Source organism: Polistes dominula, unplaced genomic scaffold, assembly GCF_049000335.1.
Source record: "Polistes dominula isolate Pdom_NZ unplaced genomic scaffold, Pdom_raw_medaka contig_15, whole genome shotgun sequence".
Taxonomy (NCBI): domain Eukaryota; kingdom Metazoa; phylum Arthropoda; class Insecta; order Hymenoptera; family Vespidae; genus Polistes; species Polistes dominula.
Window position 1 is genome coordinate 27,756 of NW_028300915.1, and position 24,415 is coordinate 52,170.

The window sequence follows — 24,415 nt, forward strand, 5'->3', positions numbered from 1 at the left end:
GGACACGCGACGACCACTGCTGCTTTTGCTTGTTGGCGATGGCGATGGTGATGGTGATGGCGATGGCGATGGCGATGGCGATGGCGATGGCGATGGCGATGGTGATATTGATGGGGTGTTGGTGGTGGTGGTGCGTCCGCCACCGCCTCCGCTGCTACCGCTACCGCTACCGCTACAGCAGTTGATGGTGGTAGTTCGCGAAGGTAGCGACGCTTCTACCCGGGAATAGAGAGAAAGAGAGAAGTAAAGAGTCGGCTTTTGGTTCGTTCCTAGGCGACTGCGCCGTTCTCCAAGTCGATGATCGTTGCAAAATCTTCCCTCTCTGTCCCTCCTCCTATCACCAGGGTGAGAATGAGTTTTCCTATATAAATACATATGTAATTTTACGTTTACTCGAATATAGGTTTTGTTTTGCTATATCGAACGCTATCCGATCGGATCACATTATCATGCGTTGATTTTAACTAAATATCCCTAAATAGCTATGTTTAACATTACGTTTAAATAATAATCTCATTTTTTTTTTAATATAACGCGATTAACCTTGTGAACGCACGCACGCACGCACGCACGCACGCACGCACGCACGCACATGCATCATTTTTCGATGTGAGAAAATGCAACAATTATACATAATTAGAACATTTAAAGGATATAGCAAGATGATAATAAGTATGCATATTAGTAAATATGAAAAGTGAATTTGATAAGTGGCAAGTTTAGACGATTATTATCGCTTTTAGATCGACAATAATGATATATTGGTCGAATATACGATGTGTACCTAATGTGTACAATGGCTTTTCGGTAATGTTCCCTTAGCTATATGTGTTAGTATGTAGATAGTTAAGTGTGGGAACCTATCTACCTACACGCGTTTCCGCTACATCCACTTGTTGCAAAAATGATGATAAACTCGTTATCGAATCTACTCCTCGTATTATTATCTATTTCCTTCAAATCAAGTTGCATACATGATACAGCCGCTCTATCGACCTACTATCGTCTTGATAAAACAAAATCTCGTTGACTTTAAAGATCAGTTTCTACCTGTGTACTACCTATCGTCTTAATAATAGCGAAAACTTGAATCAGGTTGAAATTTCATGCGAGTGAAAAGTAAATTAAAAGACAATTAGTAGATGTTCCTTATTTAACAAGTTCAAATCCTTCAATTAGGGCAATAAAAAATGACTCGATTTATACATACCCCCTGTTAGGCCGAGGGTTACAGGAAGATAGGGAGGGCGTGGAGCGCGTGTGCGAAACAGAGAGCTAAAGAGATGAGAGGTAGATCGACTAACGATCCCCACCGAATAATTGGGGTACCAGTTGCACGCGTCAGGATGAATTTTATCCCCTGAAGGCAGCAGCAGCAGCAGCAGCAGTAGCAGCAGCAGCAGCAGCAGCAGTAGCAGCAGCAGCAGCAGCAGTAGCAGCAGCAAGCAGTCTTACGAACTCTCCTCACCGCGTCCGACCACGTATTCGTGATTTCGTCCGTATAATAAGAGATTGCTTCTTCTCGCAATACATTTAGACAATACTTTGTGCGAAAAAAGTCGTACAGATATATCTAGTTCGATTAATCGATCCACCGACGCGTTTACTTATATAGATGTAGAAAGAAACACGAGTATAGTTAATAACACGATAACATACATGAAGATGATGATTTCATAAATTAACTTATCGAATAACGATTGAAATCAATGCGTTAAACGCGTTATCGCCGTAATTATTTGGTTATTAATTAGATTTGAGAGAATGGACGATATTAATTGTATAGGCAGGTAGATACGCGTATCCACCTATAGGTATATATAATATATCTACTTATCAATAGATTACTGACTGATACGAATATACAAGTATTTATTATTACATATGACGAATCAAATCGATTTCGCTAGATTTTCGATAGATTAAAGAATAAAAATAAGGAATTTCAATGATTTCACAGGCTTGGAATTCTTCGAACACCAGGTAGAAGCGATACGCAAGACGCATGCGCTTATTTATTAGCGCGACCGAAAATCGATATTCGCCCTCTCGTTTGCTCCCTAGGCTAATATTTCTTTCGACTTGGTCTTTTCGTAAAATTTTCTTCTGCTTACAACCGAGAATCTATCCTAGCCCATTCCTTTCATTCCTCTCATTCCGATCATTTCCAATGCAAAATTGATCTTGGAATTTATCGAAATTTTATTAGATAATTTGAAGAGTAAATGAATTCATATCTCTAATATGTATCTGATATCGTTAATATCGTTAATATCGTTAATATCGTTATATTAACTACTATTGTACTATAATCGAAATGAAATGGTAAAATTTAGAAAAATATTACCAAGTATACCCAACCTTCTTCCTCTAAGTCGTTTTGATCAATTGGAGTTGTTCGTTCGAACGATTGGATATACTCTTACATATGAATATCATCGTACGACATAATTCCGCCCGCGCAAGCTTTTTATTCTCTCGAACGTTTTTCGATCGAGACATTTCTCGCGGTAAATACGAGAGTAAGAAAGGTAAGAGGTATGGCGTCTACGATATACCAAAGTATTTAATAATTGCTTAAATGAGCCAATTTTGCTGCGATCCCAAATTTACATTTTCAATCGGATTGAAAATAGAAATCAATGCATTTCATTTTATTGATATAATCAGCTCAAATAATCAGTTTGAAATAAGAATAGATGAGTTCTAGTCTCGTTTAAATTCGGTTCACCCCTTGATGTATTTTCTATGTAGGTACGTATATATAAATATATGTATATATATATATACGCTATATGTACACTAATATGAGCATAGTTGAGATATATAGAGGGATATATAGATATGTATGCAGCGCATTTGTATACGTAGCATACTTGCAAAAGTATAAGTAGTCGTGTTGCGTAAGTAGATACTCGAGGAATATTACAGATGCTTATGCGAGCATGAAACCCGCTCATAAAATGAGCGGTCTTTGCGTATATAGAAGATGCCATAGACATCAAAATATTTCCGATGAAATGACCTGCATTTAATGGAACGAGAGGTGCACAAGAAAATGTTCGTTGTAATTATGCGTATCGTGTCTTTGATATAGGAACGAATATTTGTTTTTTTCTTTTTTCAAACTTCATCCAAATTTCGTTGTTTATAAACGTTTTATCTCTCGTCGTAAATAATGCATGCGAAGAAACAAGTAGGACGTTGCTTTCGTTTTCAAATGAAACAAATCTATAAAACAAACAAAAATAGCATCCGCAAAATGATAGAATCCCCGTCTTCTAACTTCGTCATAGCTATATCGTCGCGTTGTGACATACTTATTGTTAGTATAACATACATACCTACGTCAACGAAAAAATATCCTTTTTTTTTTAACGGTAAAGTATGACGCACATTGCATGAGACAAAACGTTCATAAATATCCTTGTAGAAATGATAGGCGCATTACTAGAGAGAGCCAGTCGAAACCTAATTGTTATACGAAAGCGACACTTCTTCCAAGGATAAAAAGAATCAACTAGCAGCTATAGCTTTATATATATATATATAGGCTATATATATATATATAATATATTTTAGCAAAAAATAATGATTGAGCGGTGCGTTCCACAAGCTTTCTTAATATTGATTGCATCGTAAAAAAAACATTTGTTTGATTCATCGTGAATGACAATCACTTGTAGTGGTTTCTTCCTGGTTATGCGACTATAACGAATTAAACGAAACTTTGAGTAGGTAATCTTTCTTTTTTCTAACAACAATATTCGAACAAAGAAAGATAACAAAAGTTGGCGCAAAAAATGTAAAAGTAAAATAAAAAGGATCCGGTACGGAAGGAAAGAAGGAAAGAAGGAAAGAAGGAAAGAAAAGAAACGAAAAAAAAGAAAAGAAGAAAGGGAGAGAGAGAGAGAGAGAGAGAGAGAGAGATGGGGCAAAGACTCTATGCATTTTCCGTTGGGAAGACACAAAGTGGGTCATCTCGAGGAAAAGTAAAGTCCGTAAAAGCGAGAAATGCAAAAGTAAAACTATGAAACACAGCGAGAAAAGTAAGGGAAACGAATGGATAGACGATAGGAAAGGAAGAAGAAACGCTTCTCGTCTAAATAGCTCCAAATGATTATGATGATGATAGTAGATACTTGTGATTCTCGTCTTGTTCTCTCATCAAATATGATACCGTGCAATCTTTTCCCATCTCGTTAGGATTTTTCACGCATAAGTCGTCCCCTTTGATATTTTTTAATAATGATAATTACAAAGATAAATATATAAATTGCCATACGATCAAATTATTCATGAAATAAATGAAGTAAACGATTTTCTTGAGAATCATATTTCTTTAAATAGGCGGTATCTAGTATCTAGAAACCTATAGAAGACGCGCTAATCGAAGTACTTTCCTCGCATTCTATAATGAAAATTGGGCAGCTGCTAGCTCTTGTAGATTCAGTCTTTAGCTTGCGCGCACGCACGCACGCACGCACGCACGCATGCACGCATGCACGCACGAGGAATAGGAAAATACATACGAGCAGATGCTCGTGCCCAACTAATTGCCCGCCCTCACTCGCCTCTTTCTTTCTTCTCCCTCAAACGCGAGCGATATTTGAAAAAGTTTCCCCCAAGCTATTACCTTTGCGCACGGACAGCGCATACTTAGCACGATTATCACGATTCTAAGTTGCGATTATTTTTCAAAATAATAATATTAACTACAATTTATTATAAAAATGAACGGAACATATATATAGTATTTACATAAGCGATTGAATCAATAAAAGTTAAGTAGTTCATTGTCATTAGTTAATTAAGTATAAGCTAAACAACGATTGTCTAAAAGTACAATCAAGATTCAGTAAAGAATTAAACTTTGTTCGATATTGAGTTTGCATAATTGCATATTCTTCTAATGGGGTCAGTAAATCTAAGATTACAATAATAAAAGTCAACACGGAAGATCAAAGTGTGACGTGGGGAGACGTGAATTAATATTGAATTGAATAAACTGAAATAGTGTTGCGGCATATTCGATATGATCATTAAGCTGAATAAAGCATGACAAAATTGACAAATTTGGGCGTTATACTAAGCATTTACTAAGCATTTACTAAGCATTTACTAAGCATTTACTAAGCATTTACTAAGCGTTACTCTTCTCGTTGTATGGTTCAACAAATTATCGAAAAATTCCAATCTTTTAAATGGAACGAATGGACCTTTTGGGGTAATTGTACGAAATGCGGGTTCTACGAGATGCGCGAGCTAAACGAGGGCAGGAAATAAAAGCGCTACAAGAGACTCGTTCAATCGACTTGCGCGTCTATACGGGCAATAGACGTATAAAGTATAGTTTCGCCCTAAAAGGATCTTTAAAGTGCTCGTAAGAACCCTAAACGAAGCAGCTACTGTTCTCCATTAATCTGAAGCATTCACAAATCGCGAGCAAGTACGCTATCGCGAATAATCGAGTTGCGCATTAAATAGATTTATTTAATAAGAAGATAATAGATATAGACATTAAGATAAGACATTAAGATATCAATGCATATTAGTTTAATTATTTAGATGTGTAACGCTGTGCATTTCTATGATTACTACAATATATTATATAAATCAAAGTTTCTGTTGTTAAGTAAGAGAGAGATGCGTCAGATGTGGTGACATACGCATGCGTGAATAACAAAGCGCCTGCCCAAAAACTTACAAATCTCTTATTATAAAGATCTATGTACATTGAATGTACCTGTCCGCGCTTTTCGGTATATGCACCTTAATGCACCTTTTCCATTTGACATAACATTAACTTAACTCGATTATTTTTCATTAGGTTAGTCTTAACTTTAGCATGGAAGCGATGTTTCCTTCCTCTTGTATGCGTTACCGATTACCTTCGACCATATATTCTATATATATATATATATATATATATATATGCATTTATGGAACTATACATGGAATTGAAATAAAATAACAAACGAAATATAGGTGTGGTCGAGGTACCTAATTACTGAGGTACCTACGGATGGCTACTAACTACTGTTCGAAACGTCGATGACAAAAGATGTGAACAAAAAGAAAAATTGGTAGCAGAACTCGAAATTGCAATATCGAAAAGATGACAAGGAGAAAGGGGAACGAAGGCGAATATGCCCTCGGCTGGTGGTGATGGTGGTGGTGGTGGTGGTGGTGGTGGTGGTGGTGGTGGTGGAGGCATCGGCGGCGTTGGCGTCGGTTCTAGAGGCAAAAGCCTTCTTGGCGGCCGGTATTTCCGCGCGACGCGTGTCCGAGTTCGCATGATCGTCGTCGTCGTCGTCGTTGTCATCGTCGTCCTGGCTACCGACGTGAGTTATCCGTTTATCGTGCTTGCAGCTTCGTGTTCTCAACAGAGGTCAAGGAGAATATTTTGGCGGTAAAGCGCACCAGTGCAAAGTGCGCGAGCGCGCGCGCTCACCAGTGTCAGTTGGCAGACTAGATACGCAGAAAAGAAAAGAAAAAAAAGAAAAAAGTCTCGATGACCGACGCTCCCGTTATCTTGGTGGATGTCAAAGGGCAACGTACGACCTGACTAGAGCTGTGCCAGGGCCGTGCCAGGGCCGTCGTGCCAGGGCCGTCGTGCCAGGGCCGAAGCTGGGCTCGCCTCGCGCTGGCGCGCGACGTTCTCCTCGTCATCGCCATCGTCATCGCCATCGCCATCGCCATCGTCATCATCATCGTTTTTGTTGTTATTATCATAACTACTAACATGGATTGGCATAACAAACTCGGACCGATCTTTCTTTTATTCCTCTTTGCTTTCGGCACCGAGGGTAAGTTACTAGTCCATCTATCCGCCTGCCTCGCCCTAATTCCTTGCTCTTCTTTCATCTTTCAATCGGTTCTTTGTCGAGCTTCCCTCCGACGGAGGATGCAACTCGGCGCTAACGACCTGCACATGTATATATACAGCATACATATATATATATATATATATATATATATATATATATATATATATATATATATATATATATATATATATATATATGTTAGCTCCAATTTTAATTCAATTTACAAGCACGATTCTGGAAATGTGTAGATAAGCATGTGTACACATTAATTGACTCGTCAAATTTAAAGAACTGAAGAATTCTGTTGGAGACAGATGTGGTTTTTAACGAGAATAATTGCTTGTCCTCTATTTCATCCTCCGACATAGCTAATTTTTGCCAAACTTTCAGACGAGTGTTATTCATAAAATAGTATTTAAAAAAAAATTAGATTGAAATCGTAAAAAAGCTATGGGTATGTGGGCGTCATTAAAATCATTCGCGAATAATTATTGTTAATTACAAGCTCGAGAAGAATGGCGAGCGTATTAGCAGCAGGAATCGAGTATGCGCGAGAGATGACAAATGAAACGATAGGTGTAAGTTGGAAAAAAATGAGCGAACCGGAGAGAATGATCTTTCTCGTGATACACATTTAGATTGTAAAGACATTTCTTTTATTCCACTTAGGAATATTAGTCCTGTTGTATTACAATGGTTTTCTCCTCATTTAAATACCTATTTATTTATCGAATGTCCACTTATAAGAGTCGTAAGATATAGCACCACTATTATGAGTACTATCTCGATTAATATTCCAAGAACATTACGGGTTTACGACTGTATGCGCACGTTCGCATCGTCTAATCCTTGAATTTCGATGCGACTCAAGCACGTTACGAACATTACCTATATCTTTACACTGTTCCTGCCTTGAGAGCCTGTTTTTTCAACAGGATCCTTATTATACACCATTTCAACGATCTTAGAATGATTTATTAACGAATTAATAACGAATTAATAACAATCCCATCCCCAACCCCCATATTTTATTAATAATGGTTACTTTCAACTCGAAGCAAATTAGCTAAGTTTACCATTAAATCAAACATTTTTCAATTCAAAACGATTTTATCCAATTAAAAAGCAGGAAAGCATTTTCCTTCTCTCTCTCTCGTCGTGGCCGTGTCCGGTCGAAGGTAGGATGGTCATCGGACCATCTGTCGTAGGTTTCAAATGCACGCGATGTACCATGACGTTGGAAAAAATAATTTGATAGCGTGCGTCTGTTTTTAATATACGCTTTCATATGTGCTTTTCATCAACAGATATATAGATAAATAGATATATTGGTTACTTTATCGTTGAGAAAGTGAAAAAAGATACAATACTACGTTCTCTCTGCGAACGTAGAAGAAGACAGAAAATTGCCGATCCTAGACTTACGCCAAATAATCTCATCAAATTTGTTATAGGCAATGCAATGAACGCGCTGAATTGCGCTTTTATACGTTGGACGAGTCGAGCAATTCTGTTGTCTATTTATTAAATAAACGTTCAAGGTGCACTGCGAAAGCATAGAAACACTCCTTAACTCGAGAAGAGAAGTATCTTATGAAAGATAAATCGTCAAGATAAAAAGTCAAGTTCATAAATACATATATATTCAATTGGCGCATTGAATCGATTTGAAATGCAAAAATCCGATTGAATGTGGATCAGATGGAAAAGCGACAAAGGAATAAGGTTTTCGTCGATACGTCTCGAAGGGTTCTTGCTAAAACTTGTAACTCTTATCAATGATTGCCGATAACGAAAACGCATCAACGATCCATTCTTATACTCGCACGAAAGATTATAGATTTGATCGAGGACAGGAGCGATCGGTTTTGCGGATGCGTCGTATCCGGTAATTTGACTATTGTCGATTGTATCCGACGATACCACGAACGTGGGTGGGTGCACGACGCAAGTAGAACATTGCGCGCGCGACGGCCCTGTTGCCCCTTATACTATTTCAATCAAAATTTATTTCGTGAAAAAAAAACATTGGAAAAAAGCAAATTCGTTGGTTTGTTCGCACGTTCGAGTCTTTGCGCGCACGAGTATCGATTTCCGGAAAAAACCTGTCCCTCTAATCTGTCATTTTCTTCTTTTCCTGTTTCTTTCACGGACATAAAAAGAATACTGAATCGTTTAACATTTTTTATATCCTCCTTCCTGTTACTTCCTGTAGCAAGGAGCACAAGGTGTCGTTGGTCATAGTAGTGATAGTTTGTACGATCATACAGTTAGTACGATTGAAAGGACAAATTAGATAAATTTACCAAGATCATTCGTTTTTAGTTACCGCGATAAATACTATCAGTAATATAGTAGAAACGAGGGGATAATCTATTTTGCAACAAGAAGATAGGTGAAAACTAAATCTTTTCCTTTTTTTCTCCTTTATTTATTCTCCCAGGGTGGATGCGTCGCGTGAAATACTTTTTCCTACTTTTCCAAACTTTCTCCACGATCGTGAATCTTTTGATAAAAAGGCACGAATGCCTACAATATATTTGCTTTTGGCATGATTTACGACAGTCTTGCCGGTTACGCGTGCCCTATATCCCATCTCTTTCTTTTTTAAATGCATACGCAAAAGATATTCGCACAACCGCTCCAAAGTGTAGTTATAATGGTAAAAGGAATAATCAGAGAAACGAAGTTATATGTCGTTGTTAAGGTTTCTCGTTTTTACACGTTCGGCAGAGAGAGAGAGAGAGAGAGCGAGAGGGAGAGGGAGAGGGAGAGAGAGAGCTCGACCCTTTCTTTCTTTCTTTCTTTTTTTCTTGGGATGTCACGACCCTCTCGCGACCCTCCTACGACCCTCCTACGACCCTCCTCCTATAACCCTCGTGCAACCCTTGTGAAAACGACACGCGACACCGCTTGCCCTCTCTCGCGTAACGCAGCCAAGAGTTAGCCGATGAGACCCGCAGATGTTTGGCTTCGCTCTTCGACCGGTATACGATTACTTTGTAAAGTAATACCAAAACGAAATTAAGCGCGACCAAGAATCGAAACGACAAGGACTGCAGCCTAATGACGCTTCCTCTTCTCTTTACTATCCTTTTCTTAGGAGTAGCTCGAGTTTGCTTCTGTATTTCCTATCCAGGAAGTCCGGTCGATCAAGTTTACATAAAATATTTTTGACCTGCCTCCCCTCGATCCTCCCCTCGATCCTCCCCTCGATCCTCCCCTCGATATTTGACCTTAAGATAGGGAGATCGATAGTTGTCGACAGCACGAAAATGCGTTATAAGCGTGTACTCCGACTTTCTTTAAATTAGATACGCGTGATCTCGGTCATTTGGCATTCGGATAAAAATCTACTTCTACACGTACCTATTTATCAAATCATCTTAATTTTATAAGTAATTCTACTATTATTTTGCCTACATTGTAAAAAGGAGACAATATTATTCGAGAAGAGCAAAGCTTTTACTCGACCGTCGAGTAAACCGTCGGTATTCTCGATAATATCACGAGTTTAGATCATCGATCCTTAACGGACAATTAACTGGGAGCATCAACATTACCGTCTGTTTCTGGACAAGCTGATTAATGCGTTTCTCGAATAACGACAAAACAGTAGAAAAATGGCATTGTTTTCCGGTGACCTCATAGTCCAGTGACGATTACTCATACCTATTAACCGTTCGTTAGTCGAGGGCTCTTTTTTTTCTTCCGACGCGACATCCTTTTTTCCCCTTTCAATTCAACGCATTTATTAAAAAAACATTTTCTCCCTTTCCAATCGTACATATTTTGACTAATAAGAAGAATAAAATGAAGAAAATGAAGAAAATGAATGAAAAGAGAGAGAGCAGAAAGGCAAAGAGAAAAATGAGAAGAAGGATGGATGAATGGATAGAGAGGTATAACGAGTGCTATACGAGAGTGCTATACGAGTGCGTATATAGAGGTATGATTCATTCTTGGTGCGTTAAAAATGATAACTCATGCATATTGAACGACGACGACGACGACGACGACAGGGGTTGGATCGTTCCGTGAGTCAGTCGAACACGCGCCTCTGGCAAAAAAAGCGAGAACCCATTGCTTAGGTATTGCTCCTGCTTGCCTGCTTTCCGATCTCCTTCTTGACTCGATTGCTGACTCGATTGCTGACTCGATTGCTGACACGATTGCTGACTCCGAGTTCTCGACGAACAAGACGCACGCGTTTTTTCCACTCGCAGTTGACGGGGTTCTGTTCAGTAACATCTTCGCGATGTTATTTCTATCTTCATCTTGCTTCTCTGCAACCGTAATAATAGATAGCATACAAATAATGCTATTACGTTTTGGTCAAGTTGAAAAAAAGTTCATCCGATTAATGTCAAATCAGATTATTAATCGCGTTGCTGGTTGACAATGTATCCATTAAAAGAAAATATGCTTACTACTCGAGTAGACACACATTTGTATACATTTGTATCCATTTGTATCCATTTGTATTCATATGTATGCATTTGTATGCATTTGTTTTAGAAGTACAAGCGCTCAGGATGCTGGAACTTGTTATACCGCAATACGTGGTACGAGGACAGAACATACGTCTCGAGTGTAGCTTTAACCTGGACGGTGAAATACTCTATTCGGTTAAGTGGTACAAAGATGGCAACGAATTTTATCGATACGTACCTAGGGATATGCCACCTGTATTGGTTTTCTCACTTCCCGGCGTTACCGTCGACGTAAGAATTCTTCTTTTTGCTTTCTTCTTTCTTTTTTTGTTTTCTTCCATACGATATGCACACATATTACATACGTGCATATTATATTTGTTTCATTATTATTTTGGTGTTTCTGTCATTTAGATACATAACTCTACCGAACGATCGGTCGTTCTTTCTTCCGTTAATCTAATGAGTTCTGGGAGATATAGGTGCGAAGTCTCGGCGGAAGCACCTTCCTTTCAAACAGTATCCGATCATTCGGATATGATGGTAGTCGGTAAGTACTTTAGCACCCATTTCATCTAACAAATATAATTTTAAATTAAAAATAAAAATCTAATTTTATGTTTTTAGCTCTACCCGAAAATGGACCTGTTATCACAGGTAGACCTGGCAGACGTCGCTATCAAGTATCGGACGTTGTGCGATTCAATTGTACGTCGGCTAAATCGAAACCAGCCGCCATGCTCAGTTGGTTCATAAATGGCGAACCTGTAAGTAAATGAAATTTCTCCTTGATGAGAAAAAACGCAAGAGTGTGTATATTATTCCTTTGTCGATCAGGTCGATCCGCAATACCTAAGAGGACCTCATATCACTGAGGTAGACCGCGAGGGTCTAGAGACTGCCGTACTTGGTTTGGAGTTTCGTTTGCGTACGAAGCACTTTAAGAAGGGTGACATGAAGATCAAATGCCTGGCGACGATAGCGACCGTATATTGGAAATCGAACGAGCTCAGTATAGAGGGTGAAAGGCCCTTAAAGATGCCGGTAATGGAGAGTAGAGAGACAAGAGCGCAAGGCCATACACACGCCGAACACATTTTAGGTAAAATCTGTTTTACAATAAATATCATTATAATCAAAGTTATTGAAATATCTTAAAATAATCGAATATACTCTCTCTCTCTCTCTCTAATCGATATTGTTGCAGCCAGTGCAAATATCAAATCCGTAGGATCGTCCCTGTCGCTATTAACCCTAGGATTGTTTATACTCCGGTAAGGTCGAAGGATATCCTTACGTATTTTCGATTCCGCCTCTACCCCTTCCCCCACCTTCCCATCCACCTTTCACCCCTCCTTCGCCGCCCCTGATGTCGGATCGCTGTAAAATTATCTATCAAATGATTGATCTTGTTTATATTTTTCTATCGTTCAACATTTATTGCTAGCAAAGCTAGTGTCGCGTAAAGTGTCTGTCGCATTTTCATTAAAGTGCATCATACTAACTAAAACATTCGTAAAACCGATTTGCTAAACCGATTTGCTAAACCGATCGATTAACACGCTCGATTGACTTTATTGACTTTATTGTTTTTATTGATAATCATTCAATCTGTTAGATCGTTTTGCTTTTTTTTCTTTCCTTTTGTATTTCTACTAGATACTTAATAGCTACTTTCACCTATGTGAACAAAATCATTGATATTTGGCAAGAAAGAAAAAAGGCAAAATACTATTATAGTGGTGTAGGAAGGAATCGGGCTCGAACCGTTTAAGAATTTTTCCAGTTATTTATATGCAAGTAGAGATATATAGAAATCTATGAAACTAACACATAAGTACTTATTCGTCTTATCAATTTGTCATTCAACTCGATCGCATTCAACTTTGAATGAATCATTTAATAGGACAAAACAAATAGATCAAGAAACGATCGAGAAAAGTTTCATTTGAAGAATGTCACCCTTTATCAGATATACAAAACAGGGTGTATCCGGTCTCTCATCCGCTACATGTCAAAATAAGTCTCTTTCATAATCAGAAGAGAACAAAAAATGTTAGTCTTTGTTCGTCGACTTATTTTGACAAATAAAATCACCCCAAACTCAATCGAACCAACTTTCCATCTGTCCAGGTACACCATGTATGTTTACAGAGACAAACTTTTTTCCTATTTATGTATAATTGCGTCAAGGTTTGTAATCATATCGTCGTTATTATAATTACGATTAAATACTTTTCGTATACCAATCGTGTCAGGCATGCCATTATACGTTACAATGCATGTCACAATTTTAATCGCGATTCTAATCACGATCATATTTGTCAAATAAACAAATCTTATAATTGATCATCGGACCGAATAACAACCATTGTCCAAGCTGATTCATTTCTCGTGATTTAAGACCTTGGAAACGTTGGACGCTAGAAGACGTTGGAAAAATGAACAAGAAGAAAATCAATTAACGTTGCGTTCTCTAAATCATAGCTTTGATCATTCTAGTCGGTAAAAATCACATAAAGTATAATAATAATAATAATAATAATAATAATAATAAAAATAAAAATACTACTACTACTAATAATAATAATACTAATAATAATAATAATATCATATTTTAGGATGATTGTAAAGTATGTAAATCTAGACTGTGTACCAAAGATATTCCAATTTTCGCGATCAACATTCCTAATTGTTAATTATAGTCGTAGAATATGTAAAGAGATAAATCCGTATAAAATTTCATATATGACAACGGACGACGAGAATATTTTGTACATATGTACATAAATAAAACGTACGTTATATATGTATGTATAAGATTATAAGGTAAAATGATGTTAAGTTAAGGAATAGAGAAAAAAAGTATCGCTATATTACTGATCTTTCAGAGTACTGAGATTTATAACAAGAGAATTCTGTCCAAATATCTTGTATACCAAGGAAATAAAATCATAAAGAAAGACAAAAAAAAAAAAAAAAGAAAAAACAAATATATCAATTCTATTACATCGATGGTAACCTCGCAGTAATCATAGAGTACTAATATTGTTGATACATCTTTCTGTAAAAAAAGCATGCTTTTTAACGTGAAACTTATTAAAAGGTTTCGAGGGTGATTTGGCAAAAAAGTTAGATATCTTTTGCTCTTTACGCATTTCAGGATTCTCTACTTCTTCCCACTCTACGGTTAATGCATTAGATTCAAGAACCCTTTCCGCTGTAGACCAACTAAAACGTACAATCTGTGGAAAGCCAAATATGGAATCAATATTGGCTAATAACCATTTCTTAGTTACCGGATCATTAGGATATCCACTGCCATATTCACTTTCGTTAGAACCTTCTCGAAATTGCCACGCACGTATTGCATGATCTCTGCAAACTTTGGCACAAATACTTGCCGCACTAACAATTGGATAAATAGAATCTGCTTTTTTTGCAACAACGATATCCAACTCTGGAAATATTTCTTCCAATCGAGATTGATATTTTTCTGGCTTTCCAACTGTATCGACGTATAGTATTTTTACATTTACACCAGCTTTAATAGCCTGCTTGATCAATCCAATTGCTGAATTTATGGAAATCTCGTTTAAAGATACTTTACTACGACGATACATACTGTTGGCAATGACATTAGGAGATATCACGTCCACGGCCCATCCTATTAGATCGCTTGCTTGGCACGTTTTATCAAAAATACAATCTCTTTGATTTTCCGTTAAGCTTTTTGAATCTGCACAACCTAAGTCTACGAGTAATTGCTTCTGGGACAATGGTGCATAAGCTATTCCGTATACCATAGGACCCAATACAGGACCTCTTCCTGCTTCGTCTACGCCCAATTGGCATGGTTCCTCGCGACAAATATTTGGAATCTACAAAATAATACTAAACTATTATTTCGAACCGTTCAAAGTAATTAAGGAAAATGACCTGAAACTCTTGTGCATTAATTATTAGACTTACCTCAGAAAAATAAATGTCATTATTGCTATGATCGATCTTTTCAAAGTAAGACGTTAATTCCGTTCTGCAATTTATTCTTACGTTTGCCTCTGCTTCGCTCGATTTATCCATTTCTTCTTCAGCGTTCTTCTCAGTTTTATTATCGATTTGAAAGCTCATCATATCTTTGATAGTTGATCTAACCTCAAAACAAAATTAAAAGACGTTCGGAGAAACCGCCAAAGTTTTTACAATATATGCAGTGGCGGACCCTAGCGGCGGCCATTCAAGCAATAAGCAATGAAGCATTTGTAGTTTGTACTTTGTAGTCAGTCGGTGCATTGGTCGGTACATTCACGGGTGCATTGCTCGATTGTAAACAATTCTAGTCTATACATTTCGAGTCTTTTCTGTTTTTTCAGGTACGAAAGAAAATGATAAAAAATAAATAAATAAATAATCTATTGGTCAAACTCAACGATAATAATAATAATAATAATAATAATAATTATTATTATTATTTGGTTAAGTATCTTAGTTCACTGTTTCCACAGATAAAACGGTTTACTATATAAACTAATATAATTTTTTGATAACACATAATAAAAAATAATAATACAAGAATATAATCATGAGTGACAAAACGTTACTTGATATTGATGACACGATATTGAGAAAAAATTTATTATTATCCGTAAGTAATTTATCATAAGTAAAATATTTGTTTATATTCAATGGTCTTTAGATTAAATGCTGATATGCCAATTTGAATTGTAGGAAAATAAACATGAATCTGAAATAGACGAAATATTAAAACAACAGTTTGAAACTAAACCTAAATCGATTATTATTCATCCTTCGCCTGGTATGTATTTCTTCTACATTAAATCTTCTATAAATGTCATCCGTAAACATATTTACTATCATGTAATGTTGTAGGTGTTTGTATAAAAACAAAAACAAATGCGGGTGAAAAAGTATTTTTAAATGTATGTACAACTAATAAAATACCTCCACCAGAAGACATATCAGAAGAGACCTTAATTTCACTTTTAGATCAAGAAACACCCTTTTATTCTATACCAATGAGCATTGGCCAAGAGAGATTAGAACCTGATAAAGGTAAATACCAATCGTTATATTTTCATTGTTAATGTAATATTATATCTAATGTTATTTCATTATCGTTGAAAAATATTATTTTATAGGTGGTACCTTATGCATGACTCATGATGTTGCAATAAATAAGAATTTTTTTGAAAAATGTCAAACTCAAAATTATTTATGGTTATTTACAATGACCGTTATAATAGAAGGTGTGTCGCATAAATTTGCTAAATCTCTCGATTCCAAAACTTGTATTGTTTTGAAAAATCGAAAAGTGAGTAATATCATTTTGTTCCCCCCCCCCCCTACTTGGAAGATGGATACACATTTTATTTCATTTTATTTCCAATAGGTCATGGGTACGATTCAACCGCAACGTATTGATGATCGCGAAGCACGTCCACAGTCCACATTAGCACCACAGTCCAAAAAACCATTAATTCAAGAAATATCATCAAATACATTGAATACAGATAAGTCAGTTACTTTGGCCCAATTACAAAATAATTGCCAAAAACCTGAGACTAACAATTATGTAATATTAAAAGAACCTTTGGAAGGAATAGCAAAACGTTTAATTGGTTTATTTCTTATACCTAAAGGAGTAAGATATACATTTCATTCTTCTTCTTCTTCTTCTTCTTCTTCTTTCTTTTTTTAGTTTATTCGTATTTTTTACATTACATTTTTCTTCTTGCTCTCCTAGATATCTACACATGATTTGGATGTACTTGTTGACGTCGATCGCATTATTGTTACAACAACGAGTGGAAACAAATTTGCATATGATATATGTATGCCTTATGCTATTAACTTGAATGAAACGGAAAGCTTCTTTGATCAAGATTTGAGGGTAAGTGAATATATATAAAATAGGTGGTATCATTGAATATTATAATTATATTAACAATTATTTGTTATTTCTTAATGTGATACAGATCTTACGATTAAATATGCCAATCGAAAATATGTAGTAGAAATGGTAAGATAATTAAACATGAGTATAATTTGTTATGCATTCATTCATTTCTATGATCAAATAGATTAATTTGATGACAACACTCGTTGAATGAACTTTTTTCGAAAACTGATTGATTATTGTATATTTATTATATTATATTTGAATTTATCTGTTATCTGTTATTAAGTGATATGTACTTTGTTACATGTTCATTCTCATTGTACAAGTTTAAACTCCACTGTGGGAAAAAGATAAAGACGAAAATAAAGATGTTGTTCATTTCTGACACTGTTCAATCTTTATCCTACTGTGCACCTTAATTACTGAATTTATATATATATATATATATATATAAACTCTTTTCTCTATAGATTTAACGCTATATTTGATTTGTACAATGAATATTTAATTCATTTATAAAGCTTAAAATTATATGTTATTTACATTGAGTTAATAACTCAAAGAAGTTTAACAAAGTGGTGACTGTAACAATTCCGAGGTGTGAATAATGATGAATTTGTATATGAGATATATTTTTTGCAGATGTTTGATCTCTTACATCTCTGTATAAAATGTTGGCCGTTCGATACCTAGTATAGTGAAAACATTTGGTAAAAGGTATACGGTATTTACGCCTATCATAAAACAAGTTATATATTTATAGACTAGATCGGTGAAAATTTTGCTCTTATTTTCCAAATAATTGTCACTTTTCATCAGCTCCTTAGAATTAACTTTAAGTATGGCACATATTATAGTATAACAGAGAGATTTACAAATAGCTTTAGTTCCAATGACGCTACAGAAACCAAGTATCGTCCTAATAATCATACATCCTAACATACGATAAGATGGCCAAATAATATTATATGGTGGTGGAAGAAGTGGAAGAGAAAGGGCCCCTGTCTTGTAATTTAACCATGCTCCTGCATGAACTCCAGCAGTTACGGAAACAACCATTGTCGTATCGCCGCTGCGAGTACATATTCCATATAATAAATAATAAGAAATTCAACTGTATAATAAACATGTATAATGTCTCTTACCGAGTCGGTGTCCATTTGTCGCTAGATGGATAATAAACCACAGCGGTAATGCTAATTAATATTAAAAGTATCAAAACCCAGGCATTTGTAATAATATAATAATCTAAAGTATCTACTAGAGGTATCAATGGAATCATTAGCACAATAGCTAGTAATAATCCTGCTACAATGTCCAAGACCGTATGCATTCCTAAATAAAGTCGACTCGTGCAAATAAGCGTACACCTAGAATAGAAAAGATGTTGTTGATTAGATGTTGATTATGTATATTATTTGATAAATTATTAAATAGAACATTAAATTGAAAAGATTTACCAAAGGAAAGCTATTGTAAAACCGATATGAAATGAATAGATGTATCTATTCATAGTAAATATTAATACACTAAATGGAATTGAAATTCCAATCATAGCATGAGTCGATGGCATCCCATATTCTTGAGACCATTTACTTTGTAATCTAACGGCTGGCGGGCACGCCGGTCTTGGCCAGCAAATGATGTCTTTCAATGCTTGTCCTAAGATGTAACAAGAGAACTATATTGTTGTTTGTATATGCACATGTACGTATCATAGATAATATTTCTTCTAATAATTGGAAAGTTTTGTTTATTAGTACATTATTGAAATATGTTGAATATATTGTATATTTTATTATATATTATTATCTTACCAATGCTCATAACAATAGCCCAGACTAAGACCACTCTCCGACCAACTGCGCCATCAATATTCCAAAACCAAAAGGGTATAAATGCAGAATAAAATATTTCATCTCCTAATTCTGTACCGAATAAAAATAAATAGTACCAAAAACGATTTTTAACAATAAATGCTGGAGATTGTAATTTCATGAAATAATTATTAGAAGAGCATTCTTCTTTGCTCAATGATTTATTCGTTTTGGTATATCCATTTTGTTCTTTATTATCGGATAACCTATGAACAAAAATGATCATCCACATAAAACAATTCCTTATATTTATATTCATTGAAATTCATTAGATATATTTTCTTACCTAAGATTCTCCGAATGCTTTATTTTATCATTTATTTCTATTCCAAAAAATTCTTGTACATTAGCTACTAGATGAGGAGCCTTTAAGTACTCAATTATTTCAAGCAACCACATTTCGGCAACTTTAATATATGATGTTTAGCGATTAAAGCACATTGTATCGTTTTTCAAAGTCGTCTACAATATCAAAATACTTTTGTTTAATTTTCAATACTCTAATAAGGAGGTTAATAATAATTGTTTACCATTGATCGATTCTTTTTTTATCTATTCTTTTCATTGGGTTGTTATTTACTTAAAAGCAATTTTTAAACAATCGTTTCGTTCGTCAAGACAATCGAATAATGCCAATAATAACGTATAAATAACAATGATTCTACATTAGAAGTAAAAAATCGAGTCGTTAAATTGTTAATTAATCGAATAAATTATTACTTTTTTTTTTTTTTGCAAGAAAATTGCACTATTGACGCTTGAGATGAATGTTATAAAGCAACGATCGATATGACATTTGGCTTCTATATCTTCTATATCTATATGTCTTATTTAATAAATGCGAAATTAGTTGTTTGTTTGTTTGTTTGTTTTTTTTTTTTTTTTTTTTTAAGAGAACATAACATAACATAACTCGTAAGTACAAACAAAGTACTTACTTACCTGCACGTGCACGTGCACGGTGCATGATGCATGCATGCATGCACGCATGCACGCATCCACTCACTTACATTCTATCATACTAAATGATTCAACGGATTACTATAAACTACCTAATTTTCTATAAGTTCAGAAATACTAATCGTATATTATGAAGTCATATCCCTACTTTATTCTTTTGTTTTTCTTTACTTGAAAAAAAAAAAACAAAAAACAAATATATGATATACATATAATTAATTACGCAACTACGTTATCTTCCATAGAATGATTGATTGATTATTTGATATTAAGATACGATAGTTTCTTATTATTTATTTATTTATTTGACCTTTAAATAGAGAAACTGTGTCAAAAATAAAAAATGACAATAGTAAGTAATAAGGAAATATTAAATTGCTTTTTATTGTATGTATGTATACATATATAATTTATATTAAAAAATTATAACGCGCGGTAAGAATTTGTACATACATAATATATAGTATGTATGTATGTATGTATAGAGCGAGAAGCAATTTATCTCTCCTATTTTGAAATGTTCTAAAAAGAAAACAAAACCTTGAGAAATATCCTTTTTTTTCATCAAAATCTTCATATACTCGTGGCTGCTGTACGTGCAGCACGTTGTTGTTAATAGGATAGATTACTTCTCGATTTTATACATACATACGTACGTACATACATACGTTTTTATATTTCTTTTCATTAGAGAGAAATCAGCACATCTCTATTTACAATGAAGAAGTATTGATAAAAATAAATGACAAATATAATTGTATAGCATCGTGTACCCATTACCTCAATAACAATACTACTAACGTATAAAATAACCCGCATAAGGGTTAAAAGTTTCGTTTAAAAGAATGTAAAAAACATTTGTTTATCTATAGACTTAATATATGTAGTTGACAAATAAGGACTTTGAAAAAATTGTCATGTATCACAGAAGGGTTCTGGTTGGTGGTTATCTTTAATTTGATCGATGATCGAGAGAGTCTTTTTTGTTTTTTGTTTTTTGTTTTTTTAAGAGTAAAATACTTGTCCTATAATAGCAATATTTCTAACCGCCGATGCTACATCTGTAATATCCGGACTAGGATGTACGTGCAACGAAGACGTACCTACTACAGCTGCGGTAGCGGCAGCGGCAGCAGCAGCAGCAGCATGCGCGTTCATTTTTTGCACGCTGTCAATATAAGTTTTATTCGCTTGAGAACCTAAAGTACTATTAACATTATTTATATGAGATTGCGGCAGTGTTGTTGTTGTTGTTGTTGTTGTTGTTGAAATAATAGGAGGAGCTATAACGGCCGGATTTGTATTTGTATTTGTATTTGTATTGTATTGTATTGTATTTCCTTCAGATTGTTGACCATAATTTAGAGTATTTTGATTAGACGTCATAGTTTGATAATTATTGTACTGGGCTTTACATTTTTTTTCGTGAACGAATAAACTACCGGAATGGCTATAAGCTGTTCCACATATTTTGCAGGCATACGGTTTCTCTCCTGTATGCGTGAATCTATGTTCCTTTAAATATTTTAATCGTCTGAAAGACTTGCCGCAAGTTTTACAATGATAATTAGCTTCGCCGGTATGCGTAGTAATGTGTGCTTTGAGAGTGCAAGATTTAGCAAAAGCAGCGCTACAAAAGTGACAAACGAATGGCCTATCGCCGGTATGCGTTCTCTCGTGATTAATGCAATTTGAATTGGACGTAAATCCTCGTCCGCAATATTTGCAAACATGAGGTTTATATCCAGTATGCGTTCTCATATGAAACATAAGACCAGTATTTTGTCGAAAAGTTTTACTGCAAATATGACACAAAAATCGTTTGAAATTCGAATCTTGTTGCTCTTTCGTACGTTCGTGTATTCGCATATGTCTTTGTAATTTGATTTCTTTTTCAAAACTTTTATTGCATTCCAAGCACGTAAAGTTTTTTTCTTTTTCATTATTTTTTCGATTCCCTTTGCACTTGATTGCGCAACTACATTCCTTACCACAATTTAAACAACAATTTTCTTCTTGTACTTCGTGAGTATTCGTCTGATGTTTCAATAAGGATTTTTTCGTATCGTAGGATTTGCCACAAATTTCACAGGGGAAACCTTTGCCTTCGTTATCCGAATCCAATTCTTCTCTAATCCAACTATTAATTAACTTAATAGCTAACTTGTCGTCCGGCGGTTTTTGAGGTATAGAACAATCTTTATCCTCGTCGTGTCCGTATCTATCTCTATGACTTTTAAGCCTATCTTGACGAACAAATTTCATGTTGCAAACATTACAAACAAATTTTCTTTCCTCGTGTTTTAACAAATGACGCTTAAGAGATGTTTCCTTTCTATAACATTTGATGCAATGCTTGCAACGATAAACTGGTATACCATCGAAAGAATCAGATTTATTATTATCGCTATTAGACTCCGAACTAGACGTATAGAAATGTGTTATTTTGTCCTCTGTGTCTGAGACGTGTTTGCTTGTTAATTTTGCAATCCCATCATCGAGACCATTATTATCGTGGCCATCCAATGGCCATCCAACGTCTGCCTTTCGATCATCCAAATGTTCATCTTCTACAGAGCGATTATTCATTTCTAAGGATTGCACGTTGTTCTCCAATTTCCTTCTATCCCTAATTTCCTTCAGTATGGAAAATACTTCCTTGGGATTGACTCTTTTGTGAACATTCAAATGTCGTACCATAGTATCAGTTTTCCTAAAACTTTTATTACATATTTTACACGGTACTAACTTTGATTTATCATTAGATCTGTGAAGTTTACCGTGTTGGAGTAGTTGATCGATTTGAAAGAATTCTTTCTTACACTTTTGGCATTGAAATTTAGCTTCGTTATTATGAGTTGTTAAAATATGCCTCTCTAAGGATTTCTTACTGGAATAACATCTGTTGCATTGAGTACATTTGAGATTTAAATTGGAACGCGTAGCGGAAGAAACTCTAACTACCTTATTACACACATTTTCTACATTTAAAAGCACATCCTTTTCCCCATTGTCATATTTCGTATTTCCATTTTTTTTTATATACTGTCTTTGTCTTTCTCTATGATTTTTCAAATTTTCCATAGAGGTAACTCTTTTAAACATCGTCAATCTTCTCGTACGATATGCTTCTCTTTTAACAACAGGCACCGGATCTGCCACCTCGTCCGTCAATCGTTCTAATTTATTATTATCATCATCATCATCATCATCATCATCATTATCTGACAATATTATTTCATTGCTAGTCTTGATATTACCATCATCGGATTCTTTCAAAATTCGGACATTGCTACTTTTGTCGCGACTTTTGTCGCGACTTTTGTCGCGACTCTTTTCGCTACTCGTTTCGCTACTTTTTTCATCTGGAAGAGAAGCAACACCTTGGTGGTAGCGTATAAAAGAATAATTATTCTCTTCTTCCGTTACAAGTGAAAAGTGTTCTTCTGTTTGACAATATTGATCCTACAAATAATAATAACAACGAAGGATTGATTTTCATTTGAAATTATCAAATCAAATCAAATATACTTGTGTACTTTTACGTACTTTTAAAGTGTCAGCTTTCTTTATCGCTTTGCCATATAATTGTCTCAACTTGACATCCGCTCGTTGACATTGTTCTCTGAGTTGGTGAGCTGCATTGACTTTGACAATGCATTTTATACAAATATGCTTGGGTAATCCGTCGTCCTCGGCAACCTAAACAAATCTTAAAGGTCTTTACATTCTATAGGTCAAGTAGTAGATAAGAAATATTCAATAGGACTGACCTCGATACCTCCGCATAGCCATAACTTTTGGGACAAATCGTGAACGCTTTTATCTTTCGTAGAATTTTCCTCGATGGAAAAGATTGGTTGATTGTCGTTGCTCGACGATAGACAAACACGGCATAAATAATAATTATCTTGGTTTGTCATTATTTTCTATCGTACTTCTTAGCCGGCTGTGTTTACGCCTTGGCCCTATTTGAAATGTTCCTTTATGGAAAATCCTTCGCGGTACGAATTTTCACGAAAAAGGCACAATTTCACGTGACGTCATCATCGAACGTCTATCGAACGTCTATCGAACGTCTATCGAACGTCTATCGAACGTCTATCGAACGTCTATCGAACGCTTATCGAACGCCTATCGAACGTATATCGAGTGAATATCGAATAGATACAGGCCGCGTGTGCACTAATTTCCCTCTTTCTTTGTTTTTTTTTGTTTTCTTTATTGACGATAGCTTAGGATCAAAACAAAAGCCTACTATAATTTTCACTTAGAAAATAATTCACCAATTATAAAGACGAGGAGCATAATAAATAGATTTAAAAAAATCTCGAAATCATCGAAATTTCTATGACGAATTGTAAACGAGGCATAATAGAATGATTGAATCCTAGT

At 35.2% G+C, this 24,415-nt stretch overlaps 5 protein-coding genes and 1 long non-coding RNA gene across 14 annotated transcripts; 2 read left to right on the top strand and 4 right to left on the bottom strand.

Annotated features, from left to right (window-relative positions):
* The first annotated feature begins 207 nt into the window (after positions 1-207).
* Positions 208-15,787, top strand: LOC107070225 (uncharacterized). Of its 6 annotated transcripts, XM_089170102.1 has the most exons (9): positions 208-345; positions 5,989-6,809; positions 10,635-10,779; positions 11,349-11,554; positions 11,678-11,813; positions 11,891-12,030; positions 12,101-12,365; positions 12,471-12,537; positions 13,885-14,256. In XM_089170102.1, exons 3-9 carry the CDS (start codon positions 10,644-10,646, stop codon positions 14,051-14,053), a joined length of 1,119 nt encoding a protein of 372 aa, XP_089026228.1. In that variant the 5' UTR covers positions 208-345; positions 5,989-6,809; positions 10,635-10,643; the 3' UTR covers positions 14,054-14,256. The 6 variants fall into 6 exon arrangements, with proteins under 6 accessions (XP_089026228.1, XP_015183706.1, XP_089026230.1 ...); XM_015328223.2 differs by lacking the exons at positions 208-345; positions 5,989-6,809 and adding an exon at positions 13,668-13,768 and having other exon boundaries at positions 6,998-10,779; positions 13,885-14,025; XM_015328220.2 differs by lacking the exons at positions 208-345; positions 10,635-10,779.
* Positions 6,791-11,641, bottom strand: LOC149033136 (uncharacterized). Its single transcript, XR_016175866.1, has 4 exons — positions 11,502-11,641; positions 11,261-11,434; positions 10,939-11,116; positions 6,791-6,928 (listed from the first exon to the last, which is right to left on the bottom strand). It is a non-coding gene; the product is annotated as an uncharacterized LOC149033136 (long non-coding RNA).
* On the bottom strand, positions 14,241-15,399 carry LOC107070227 (ribonuclease H2 subunit A). The gene is made up of 2 exons (XM_015328225.2): positions 15,236-15,399; positions 14,241-15,144 (listed from the first exon to the last, which is right to left on the bottom strand). The coding sequence occupies exons 1-2, from the start codon at positions 15,395-15,397 to the stop codon at positions 14,296-14,298; spliced, it is 1,011 nt and encodes a 336-aa protein (XP_015183711.1). The 5' UTR covers positions 15,398-15,399; the 3' UTR covers positions 14,241-14,295.
* On the top strand, positions 15,770-17,962 carry PIH1D1 (PIH1 domain containing 1). 2 transcript variants are annotated; one of them, XM_089170105.1, is made up of 8 exons: positions 15,770-15,908; positions 15,992-16,079; positions 16,154-16,336; positions 16,423-16,595; positions 16,674-16,925; positions 17,028-17,174; positions 17,260-17,303; positions 17,826-17,962. In XM_089170105.1, exons 1-7 carry the CDS (start codon positions 15,846-15,848, stop codon positions 17,293-17,295), a joined length of 942 nt encoding a protein of 313 aa, XP_089026231.1. In that variant the 5' UTR covers positions 15,770-15,845; the 3' UTR covers positions 17,296-17,303; positions 17,826-17,962. The 2 variants fall into 2 exon arrangements, with proteins under 2 accessions (XP_089026231.1, XP_015183713.1); XM_015328227.2 differs by lacking the exon at positions 17,826-17,962 and having other exon boundaries at positions 17,260-17,568.
* On the bottom strand, positions 17,202-20,161 carry LOC107070224 (sphingosine-1-phosphate phosphatase 2). Of its 3 annotated transcripts, none has more exons than XM_015328216.2 (6): positions 20,003-20,161; positions 19,347-19,522; positions 19,001-19,266; positions 18,644-18,845; positions 18,329-18,553; positions 17,202-18,255 (listed from the first exon to the last, which is right to left on the bottom strand). In XM_015328216.2, the coding sequence occupies exons 2-6, from the start codon at positions 19,457-19,459 to the stop codon at positions 17,838-17,840; spliced, it is 1,224 nt and encodes a 407-aa protein (XP_015183702.1). In that variant the 5' UTR covers positions 19,460-19,522; positions 20,003-20,161; the 3' UTR covers positions 17,202-17,837. The 3 variants fall into 3 exon arrangements, with proteins under 3 accessions (XP_015183702.1, XP_015183703.1, XP_015183701.1); XM_015328217.2 differs by having other exon boundaries at positions 19,999-20,129; XM_015328215.2 differs by lacking the exon at positions 20,003-20,161 and adding an exon at positions 19,591-19,897.
* A 216-nt stretch (positions 20,162-20,377) lies between these two features.
* On the bottom strand, positions 20,378-24,122 carry LOC107070203 (uncharacterized). Its single transcript, XM_015328176.2, has 3 exons — positions 23,794-24,122; positions 23,570-23,722; positions 20,378-23,485 (listed from the first exon to the last, which is right to left on the bottom strand). Exons 1-3 carry the CDS (start codon positions 23,941-23,943, stop codon positions 21,026-21,028), a joined length of 2,763 nt encoding a protein of 920 aa, XP_015183662.2. The 5' UTR covers positions 23,944-24,122; the 3' UTR covers positions 20,378-21,025.
* Positions 24,123-24,415: the final 293 nt, after the last annotated feature.

Excerpts from the sequence above, each read along its gene's own strand:
- LOC107070224 (XM_015328216.2), bottom strand. The coding sequence starts at position 19,459 with ATGTGGTTGCTTGAAATAATTGAGTACTTAAAGGCTCCTCATCTAGTA. Across the intron at positions 18,846-19,000 it reads GGCTATTGTTATGAGCATTG|GACAAGCATTGAAAGACATC; the intron begins GTAAGATAATAA and ends GTTACATCTTAG. Across the intron at positions 18,256-18,328 it reads GACAAATGGACACCGACTCG|CGGCGATACGACAATGGTTG; the intron begins GTAAGAGACATT and ends ATGTACTCGCAG.
- LOC107070203 (XM_015328176.2), bottom strand. The coding sequence starts at position 23,943 with ATGACAAACCAAGATAATTATTATTTATGCCGTGTTTGTCTATCGTCG. Across the intron at positions 23,723-23,793 it reads GGCTATGCGGAGGTATCGAG|GTTGCCGAGGACGACGGATT; the intron begins GTCAGTCCTATT and ends AGATTTGTTTAG. Across the intron at positions 23,486-23,569 it reads AGAAAGCTGACACTTTAAAA|GATCAATATTGTCAAACAGA; the intron begins GTACGTAAAAGT and ends TATTATTTGTAG.
- PIH1D1 (XM_089170105.1), top strand. The coding sequence starts at position 15,846 with ATGAGTGACAAAACGTTACTTGATATTGATGACACGATATTGAGAAAA. Across the intron at positions 16,337-16,422 it reads GAGATTAGAACCTGATAAAG|GTGGTACCTTATGCATGACT; the intron begins GTAAATACCAAT and ends ATTATTTTATAG. Across the intron at positions 16,926-17,027 it reads TATTTCTTATACCTAAAGGA|ATATCTACACATGATTTGGA; the intron begins GTAAGATATACA and ends TTGCTCTCCTAG.
- LOC107070225 (XM_089170102.1), top strand. The coding sequence starts at position 10,644 with ATGAAGAAAATGAAGAAAATGAATGAAAAGAGAGAGAGCAGAAAGGCA. Across the intron at positions 11,555-11,677 it reads TTCCCGGCGTTACCGTCGAC|ATACATAACTCTACCGAACG; the intron begins GTAAGAATTCTT and ends TCTGTCATTTAG. Across the intron at positions 11,814-11,890 it reads TTCGGATATGATGGTAGTCG|CTCTACCCGAAAATGGACCT; the intron begins GTAAGTACTTTA and ends TTATGTTTTTAG.
- LOC107070227 (XM_015328225.2), bottom strand. The coding sequence starts at position 15,397 with ATGATGAGCTTTCAAATCGATAATAAAACTGAGAAGAACGCTGAAGAA. Across the intron at positions 15,145-15,235 it reads ATGACATTTATTTTTCTGAG|ATTCCAAATATTTGTCGCGA; the intron begins GTAAGTCTAATA and ends ATTATTTTGTAG.